This window comes from Zonotrichia albicollis, chromosome 1 (assembly GCF_047830755.1).
Source record: "Zonotrichia albicollis isolate bZonAlb1 chromosome 1, bZonAlb1.hap1, whole genome shotgun sequence".
Classification (NCBI taxonomy): domain Eukaryota; kingdom Metazoa; phylum Chordata; class Aves; order Passeriformes; family Passerellidae; genus Zonotrichia; species Zonotrichia albicollis.
Genome location: NC_133819.1, coordinates 41898923 through 41908470, shown reverse-complemented (window position 1 = coordinate 41908470; position 9548 = coordinate 41898923). Strand labels below are relative to the sequence as shown.

The 9548-nt window shown below is 45.4% G+C and overlaps 1 protein-coding gene across 3 annotated transcripts in view; it reads right to left on the bottom strand.

Moving 5' to 3' along the window:
• Positions 1-1691: 1691 nt before the first annotated feature.
• Positions 1692-9548, bottom strand: part of CMTM7 (CKLF like MARVEL transmembrane domain containing 7) — a 33775-nt gene continuing 25918 nt past the window's right edge. For 2 of the 3 annotated variants that reach the window (XM_074539141.1, XM_005481062.4), the window contains exon 5: positions 1692-9445. In XM_074539141.1, the coding sequence (XP_074395242.1) occupies positions 9432-9445 (14 nt within the window). In that variant the 3' untranslated portion in view covers positions 1692-9431. The remainder of the gene's footprint in view (positions 9446-9548) is intronic. The other variant, XR_012579943.1, reaches the window with a different exon arrangement.

The window sequence follows — 9548 nt, the reverse complement described above, 5'->3', positions numbered from 1 at the left end:
ACGGTTCTGCCTTATTCCTGCCGTCTGCACAAGAACCTGCCGAGAAGCTGCAGGAGGGAAGGTTGTCCACAAGAGGGCAGAGATGATCCTGGAATTGAAATCACTTGGTCTGAAGGACTCCGTCCTCTTCCCACCTTATTTCCAGTGGGATTGAAGCCCCCATGTCCCTCTATAAATTGAACTGTGCGTTTTAGGGATACTCTTTCCATTAATTTTCTTATTTCTCCATATGTCGCTTGGACTATTTTTGGCAATATAGTCTCATCAGTATTGTCCCAGGGAGATACTTTGCCTGAGCAGTTTGAAAGGGTTTTACATGCATTACTTGTGTTTTGTAACTGCCAATAAATGTTTTTAAAAATGCAAGTCGAGCTTCAGCTGCATGACAGCACCTGCACTTGAAACACTGCACTGCAGTCTTGGGGAACTTTGTGGTCTGTACTATGCTGTGGTTTTCAATGAAAGGCCTGTGGATCACAGGTGGGAGAGGAATGGAGTGAGGCGTACCTGTGCATTTCCTGGACTCTTAAGAAGTTAAATGAGGGAAGCTTATTATCCAAAAATGCAAATTATGCATGCTGGAAAAAAATCAAGGCCCACAAACAGCAATGTTGGCAAGCATAGCTGTAAAGCGTGCCAGACGGGACTTCCTGCAGTTCCAGTCCTCTCCAGGCATCCCAGTGAAACTTGCTTTGGCCAGCCCACGTGCCCTGATCACTTACTCAGGTTGTTTCTTATGACCTATTATCTCTTGGCTGAATTATTGGTGGGGAAATAAACCAGACTTGGCTGTTTTGAAGTTAGCAAGTCCTGAGGTGAGAGTCAGGCTTCATGAGGAGGTGACAGCACAAACACATTCTTCTGCAGCATGATGCATGCACAGCCAGATGGGGACAGCACATCCCCAGTCAGGTGTGCACTGCCTGATGTGCTGCACACAGGCAGGCACTATTCTGCAGTGCTAAGCCTGGGCTGTATGTCAGAGCTCTCTTTTTAGTCCTCACTTGGACTTACAGGAAGCATAACATGGGAAGACAAAAAGGATGACAACTTTGCTGTGACCATATGCTCTACCCTTGCTTAGAGAATGGTGCAATGTTGCTCAAAATAAAGCAAGCCTGTCTGCACTTCGGCTCTCCTTTTAGCTACTTCCTTTGCACCAGCTGTTCCTCTCCCAGAAATATCAGTGCAGACAAGATTCTGAAATCCCTGCTCATGTTGAGGTCTAGGTGAAGAAGGGGCAGTTACTTAATTGTTCTGTGGTCTCTTGCACTCCACTAACCAAAGGTGTGGAGCTGCTATGCTGATGTGAGCAGCGAGGCATCCTCAGCAAGGAGGACAGACTCATCACTGCTATTTTCATATTCAGTCTCCTTTGCCTGCCTGCTCAGTTTCAAACGCTTTCAGAGCACTGGGATTTGATACTCACATTGCTAAAGCCTTGCTTCCCATTCCTGCACCTCAAACCTAAACTAAACCTCCCTATCAGTGCAACTCATAGCAACAAGAGCCTTGGCTAAATCTCTGCCTGCTAAGTTTCTCAAAACAGCTGGGATAAAGAGGCTGTGGAGGCCTTTCTGAGAGGGTACAATAGAGCTCTAGAAACAACTGGCTCATTAATGTAAGCCTGTTTTCTGCCTCATCGTCCTTTTGCTCAGAAAGGCTTGTTTTATGAATGAACCAATGTTGTCCTTGACTTGATACAGTTTTGGGGTTTTTTTTTAATTGTAAACGCTTGTTTCTGGCAATTGTGTATTTCATTTGAGGGTAACAAGGGCATAATTATTCAGCTCTCATGCACCACAAACTGCTGAGCATGAGGTATTAATGGAGTGCTTTGCTGCCACCATAGCTTAATAGCTACAGCTGCAGCATTGTGCTCTTGTTTGGCAGGGGTTCATGGAAAAGGGGGATGCAGATCATTAAGCTTTATGTTAAGAGTGATTTACAGATGTAGCAATAACAGTAGACTATGCTAGACAGACAAAGCACTTCTGGTGGAAAAGGAGCTGTTACACCAGCAGAGCTGTAATTCATACTAGTGGTGGTACAGAGCCCCCAGCACCGGTCCACCTCATATAACCCCCAATAATCATAATGAAGGAAAGTTGTGTTAGTGTGATTGTGTGTGTGTGCTGGCAGGGGTAGGAGGGGAGTCATACCCCACCATCACAGCTGGCTTGCAGATGTAATAGAAGGAAGCTGCAAATGGGTGCTTTTGGCTGGCTACAGGCTTTGAGGTGGTATCAAACCCCTAGCCTGGTCCCTTTCCATCCACCCAGCTACAGCAGCAGCTCTGTTATGTGCTGAGACACAAGTGCTAGAAGTAAAAGGTGAGTGTTGCCCCAGCTACACATGGGAAGGTGAAAGCAGTGTCTCAGCTCCACCCTGAGCTGTTCCAGCTGAGAGGCCAAGCTGCCCTGGTAGCTGATGGAGGAAGAGGCACATCTGGAGGGTGAATCAGAGGGGAAGGGTAACTCCTGCACTCTGACTCGCTGCTAGGATTCACTCTTGAGAAGAGATTCTTCTCTTCCTTCATCAGATGTGCAGGGGAGAGTAGCTGAGTATTAAGGCTAGTCCCATGCAAATGGTCTCCAAGATACACTGCGCTTTTTCCTGGGACAAGGATCTTTACTCTCTTTGACTGTAAAAGTACTGCAGAAGGAGTGCTGTCTCTAATTTCCTAGTCTGACCTCCTATGCCCAAGGGTTATATGCCTCAAGTCTACACCTAGGGTGTCTTCCTCCCCTCATTCCAGTACCTTCTTGTTACCATTCCTCCTGTGCTAGAGGGCTGCCTGTCTGTGTTGCTCTTCCTGCACAAGTGCAAACATGTAAGAAAAGAACAAGTGGCTCAGACACACTTAATTTAGCAATGACTCTCCATTAGTGGCCTGGGGACATTCCCCTCTGTGGGGAGGAATGCCCCACCACCCTGCCTAGCTGCCTCAAGAGCTGCTGTGCTCTCCTTGTCTTTCTGGGAGCCCCTTCAGCACACACAGAAACACACAGGTGCTTCCTTCATCCCCCACAGGACTGCTTTTCTACACACACCCACACATGGAAAAACAGAGCACTCAGTGTGCTCCTTTTCTTCTGTGCTATTCCCTCCTTCCCAGGTGCTTGGCTTGCTGCACACTTGCCTGCCCGCCTTTGCATGGCCCCAGCTGTCTGGAGTCCCCTGGGAGAAGGGCTCTGAAGTGACAGCTGTGACAGTGCCTCTGTGCACCAGGCAGGGCTGAGATCACTGCAGGGCCAGGCAGAGTAACCCGGGGGCTTTGCAGCACCAAGTGTTGGCACCTGGGCATTCCTGGGTTACATCACACTGCAGGCAGAACTTCTTGTCACCGTGAGGAGGGCAGGACTGCTTTCTTTGGCTTGGGCTTTAGAGGTGGCACATTATTCCTTTCAAGTGGTTGCTTGGTGTCTTGCTGTTATTCTAGGTCTGCAAACATCTAAAGAGAAATAAATGAAATTTACACAATCTTGGGCACTCTGAATTCAAATCAGTCCAAGCCAGGATTATCAAAAATTAATTTTAATTGAAGCAAATTTATCTATGTTCTAATCCTTTTTTTCTGCTTCAAAAGTTCAGGCCTTTATGGCTGGCTAGTGCTCTGAAGGATAGTGCTCTGAAGGACATACTTTACCCAAATACATGTCTCACCTGAGAGCCAGCATTTACCCAGTGACAAAACTGCTTTTGAAAATACTGTTGTGCCTTTCTGTAAGGCTGTAGTTCAGCAATATGGCAAAACCAGGTGCTGCTGGAGGTGGTGTTATGCTCAGGAAGCGATATAAAAATGTTAATCCAAGGAACAGCATTGTGCTGAGCTGTTCCCTCAGGAAAGGTTGGTAGTGCTGCTACTCTGCAGTGACCCCTGGATTTCAGCTTCCTCATCTGCACTTTCTCTTTGAGCTCTGCCCTCATTCCTCACCATGACCACACAAAAAGCCAAGGTCCCTCGCAGCCTCCTTTCATGAGCCCTCCCTATCATACTGCTGTCCCTGCAGCACAGTACAAGCAGCCACAGTCAAACCAGACCTTTGACTATTCAGCGCTGGAATCCTAAAGCCAAGCTTTCACAGCACTAAGCCAGAACAATGCCAAGGATTTTGGTACCTAAATTCTGCCTCCATATCAAACTGAAAGCTCACCTGAAAAACTGAAATCTGGCAGCCACCTCATCCCTGAGGCAGGTAAACTCCTGTGATGCTGCAACTCTTCTAATTATTGTTTTCTTCTTCTTCCCTTGTTTTTTTCCTTTTTTCCCCTCTAACTTTTAATCTTCCCACCTGTGAATTGCTGCTTCTGGGCATGCCAGACAGCTTCACTTTCACTATTAGCACAGCTCAGGCAGAGGTTTGGTAAAGGGCAAAAAACACAGATTTTTTTTTTTTGCCAACTGCCCCAAGGCAGAGGGACTGGTTCAGGCACGTGATGAGGGCTTGTTTGATCCTTAATGAATTGGCAAGTCCTTTAGACAGTAGAACAGTGCAGATATGAGATAACAAGAGGATGAATCATCAGTTAGTTAGAAATATGGCCTTTTCTTTATTTTGTGCAAGTTCTGGGGTGGTGGGAACCCGCTGCGGATGCTGATCAGTCCCTAGTGACAAACACTGATGTGTACTTGCCATACTGACTGTGAGAAACCAGTGTGCTGACCCAGGGGACCAGCTGAGGCTGATGGACTGGGCTCAGGGACAGGCAGAACAGAAATAAACTCTGGAGTAGCCTGCTGTGGGTAATCAGTGATCTCTGGAAAGGACATCATTCTTTTCCTGTTTTCCAGCTGCCGTTGTGCTGGAAAAAAGTAATTGTTCTTCTCCAGGATAGGGAGATAACAAGCACTAGTGCCACTTTCTGACCTGCTAGGGTTAGAAGGGTTTAGCAGGGTTAGAAAAGCCCTGGGATCAGGGACTGGAACCATGTTCCCAACAGGATGGCCTCGCAAGTGTGCAGCCCCGTGTGTCTGCAGAGGAGTGAGGGGTAAGCCAAGGACATGGCACTTGCACTTGCTCCAGTGTGAAACTTGAAACAGCCCAAACATGTGGGTTGCTTAAGAGCACCCTAGAGCTTTGTGGTGAGGGCTCTCTCCTGCCACTGGGGTGTAAATCTCTGCAGGCAGAAAGAACAGGATGTGGGCCTCCCTTTCTCTGCTCCCCCTCTTCTCCCTGGCTCTCACAACCAGCAGCACCTCCAGGATGCCCAGCAGGGCCCAGAGATAGGTAAATCCAGCTTTCCTTGGCTTTCTGATGGCACTCAGTCTAAAAGTAGGTCCACACTTTGCCCAAGCTGCAGGGATGGCCAAGGCCCCTGGGCAGCACACAGCCTCAGCAGCCCATGTGGCTCCATGCTGTCTCTAAGCACAGTGGAGCCCACAGCAATTTAAAATGAAACAGGGCAGAGCGTGTGGCAACTTCATGCCACGTTCCACAGCCTGTGGTCAGGTCTCGTGCATCCCCCCAGCTTTAGCAGAACAGGAAAATCCCAGACACAGGGTATAAAGTGCAGGCAAGCAGTAAAGAGACTTCTCTGTCACTCCAGGCAGATCTGCCCTTTAATAACCAGCACAGAAACTGTTAATATCTGCCACCACTTCTATTAGTGCACAAGGCACTCACATTAGTTTCCCCTCATTAGCTTTCTATGGATGTCTGCACCTGATCTTCCTTCTCTCCTGCTCCTTTTTGTGCTAGAAAGTTCCTAGCCTTCTTCCATGGAGCATCATTCGACACCCCACCAGCACACAGACACTTCCTTACAAGTTATCATTATCCTGGTATCCTGCTGCCCCACATAGTGAACTGTTTCCAAACAGTGCAACCAATTCTCAGCAACAGAAAAAGCATGCAAGTTATGCAGGTCACATAACCTGCAGTGTCTTCATCCAGCACTGTGGTCCTCAAGATTTTCAAAGCCACTCTTCCTCTTTTTTAAAAGTTTCATTTCCCCTTCTCATTTTCCTGGTTTCTACCTGACAAAAGCACCATTCACTCTCTAGCTTATCTCAAATCCCCAGAGCTCAAACATGAGGTTTCGGTTTTTTCACAGTATGAAACAGTTTGTACTACCAATTTTCTTCTCCCAGCATTTACACTTTAATTTTTCAGTAAAAACTGAATCTCAAACTCTGTGTTAGCTCAAAGGATAAACTACACTCATCTTGGAGCTGAAGAGGATGGACAACTTTTGGGTGGGATAGTTGGAGCACATCCAAACACAACAGTAGGTTTTTCTGTGGCTCTTACCTATCTTCCTCCAGTTACAGGATGTATTCTGATACTCCCCTGAGAGAAAGCCACTGCTGTGGTAGAGGAAGGAAAAAAATGACCAGGACAACAGTCTGATTCTCCACATCACCCAGAAAGCTAACAGAGTTTATTTCTAAAACAGCTGGAATCCCATATTTGCCAAAGTTGCAGACAGATGGAGCTTTCAGAACCAGGTTGACACTGAAGGAGACTTAAAACACTTTTGCTGGCAGAGGTACAGCAGAGAGGTGTTGAATTCCCTGCCAGACGGAGCTGTCATTCAGCAACCCCCGGTGGAGCTGGTGATAACAGAAAATCTGTGCTCTTCTTGGTAGACATGCTTCACAAGGAGGATTTGGGGAAAGCAAGGAAACTTTGGCAGCAGAGATGTCAGTCTTCCAGCTTGAGAGCATCCTGATTAGGAGCATCTGGTGGGTCTGTGGACCCGGCGCTGTCACAACAGCCAAAGCTGCAGGAATATTTTAGCCCTGTGAATAGGCACAAAAGCCAAAAGGGAACTGGTAACTCACATCTCTTGATCCAGTATAAGCAAGTGCACTTACAGCAAAACATATTCTTTGGATGATCACAGAACATGGTTCAGAAATTCTTTGGTCGTTAGACTGCATGAAATTCCCCTTGACTTTTTTTTCTCCATATGGTGACAACTGACAAGAGTGATGTGAGAGGCAGAAAAAAAAGCCAGCATAGTGGCAGGAGAGGGAGCATGGTTCCAGGAGAAAGTGGAAACAGCATTTTCTGCAGAGCAAGCTCAGGCTCCAGCCCCAGTCCTTAGCAGGTGCTTCTCCCCACTGCCACTGCAGGGCTGAGGTGTCAGCTGCACTCACCCTGTCTGCAGCACAACACTGCTTGCCACAGGACTGCCAAGTGGGCTTAAAGCTTAATGTGGGAAGGTTCCTACTGTCAATCTGAGGTCATACCTCAGGAGGTGAAGGAGAAATAGCACAGCCTTTTTCTTCTAGGAAAACAGGAGAGGTTGTATCCTCAAACATCTGTCATATCAGTGCAAATTAAAGCCAGAGTGCTGCTTTCCAAAAACTGTAAAGTCAGTCTTGGCAGGAGGACTGGAGATCAAGCACCCCTGTTGCAAAAAATTATACACACACATATGTGTGTGTGTGTGTGTGAGTACCTTGTTCTGCAGGTATTTTCACTCAAAGTGCCCAGAATGAAGTCTCTTGTCACATAAGGCCATTTGAGTGGTCCTGTGCTGGCAGCACAAGGAAGGCTGAGCTATCCCTGACACTGCTGACAATGGATTCCCAGCTGAGGAGAATGTTTGTTCTCTCTTGCCAGAAAGCCTTTGAGCTATGCTCATTTCTGGTTGTCAAAAAGAAAAAAATGGCTCATCCCTGGCTAAGCATAAAACACATCATCTGAAGGTAGGGGGCAGAAGTTGAACACTGTAGAAAAATAATCGCCAATATGAAATTAGTAACAATATACCTGTTACTAATGGTTATATGGCCTGTTATATGGTTTATTTGAATAATCCTCTGTGTTAATACTGAAGCACTATATCTTGGAGTGAATGTATGTACCTTCATCCACTATAAACAGAATTTTGTCCTTTTGAATTGTTTCCTGCTCTGTGTTGCTTCAAACAGGACACTTTTGAAAAGGAATAGCAAAAAGAATCACAGAAACTGTGCACCATGAGGAGGGGGATTCTTACCTCTTCAAGTTATCTACTTTCATTTACTTACTCAAAATTTTTGACATTTTAGCAGCTGGCCAATTTTCTGTTGTCAGAATTAAAAATAAATTCTAAGTAAAGATACATATATTAGGATGAAAAAAAAAAGGTGGCAACAAATAGCAATATATATTGACCTGCCATGAGGCACAAAAGAGTTTTCTGAGACAACCATTAAATTACTTAGCATTATTGATGCAGAATTTCAGACAAATAGAAAAATAAATAGGAGGCCAGAAAATGCTTTTTTCTTCAGACTGTCCCTGGTAAACTGTATAAACCCAACTTCTGCTGCACCATCATGCACTTATCCCAACAGAATAAACCAAGTTCTACTTCACAGCTAGACATGATAGGAGAAGCACCAAAGAGGAAGAGAGGCCCATGCTTCCTTTTTTCCTGCAAAGAATTCCCAGCTCACCAGAGATGGATTGCAAAAGGAAAGACAAAGGTGCCAAGAAGGCATTGTCTCAGCACTGAAGTTACATAGAATTTCATTATGATACCAGGTTGGACAAAACTGAATTGTTCTGCCTGTCCAGGCTCTGGGCAGAGTCCCCAGGAGCACGGATTCCAGCTGAGGCAGAGAAGTGACAATATCACATGCAAGAGAGAGAAAGAAGCACATTGCTCCTTTCACAATGGGCTTTCCATAAACACTGTTAAGATTACAAAGCAAATAATTTATAGCAAATGCATAGAATTTTTTTAAAGAAGTGGGCTTACTATGAAAAGGAGAAAAAAGACCTCATAAAACATTAAATGTATGTTCTCGGGTGCGTATTTTCCTCTATTTGGCAAGGGAATTTTAAAAGAATAATCTTTGCTAAAAATTCATGGAGAAAATCCCTGATTTCATCGTGTACTGTTGGGGCTAGGAAGAAGTGCTTGCAATGATGTTTTCAAGTTGCAGTTCTTAAATTTTGATGCTAGCTGAGCTGATGTTAGAAAAAGTCCACAGTTCTGATAGAAAGAGCTAACAAACGCTTGGGTCAGCTTATCCAGGCACAAATTAGTTTGTAACTGTTCATTTGTTAAACATATAATCCTTGGAAGTTAAGAATCAGGTAGGAATTTGCAGGATTTCCCTTGTGTAAACAGATGGAGGAAATCAGAAGGAATTTTTCCATCCCTCTGAAAGGAGAACCAAATGACTGTCCAAATGAGTTTTAAATAACACTTATTGCAAATAGCAGGAAACAGCCACAGCCCAGCTTGAGAGATAGAAGTTGTCTTTCTCTGAAACAAGCAGATTCTCCATTATAAACTTCTTTGGGTGGGGGGAGCAAAAAAACTTTGGTTCACAACATTGTTTTGCATAGGAATTCAAGTAGATCTTCCAAAGCTACCAGCTTGTCCAGGCTAGTAACAAAACACCCATGTCTCTCTCCTCAGTAGTGGACACTCCTCTTTGGCATCCTGTTTTGTAAGGCAGACGTCTTGCACAGGTGATGAAGTCACACAGATGCATCTTTGAAAAGGAAGACAAGTGTCACTTGTGTTGCCACAAACAAATTCATCCAATTTATTAAGCAACACACTGGAAACTTTTTGGTAAGGGGTGGGGAAGGGAG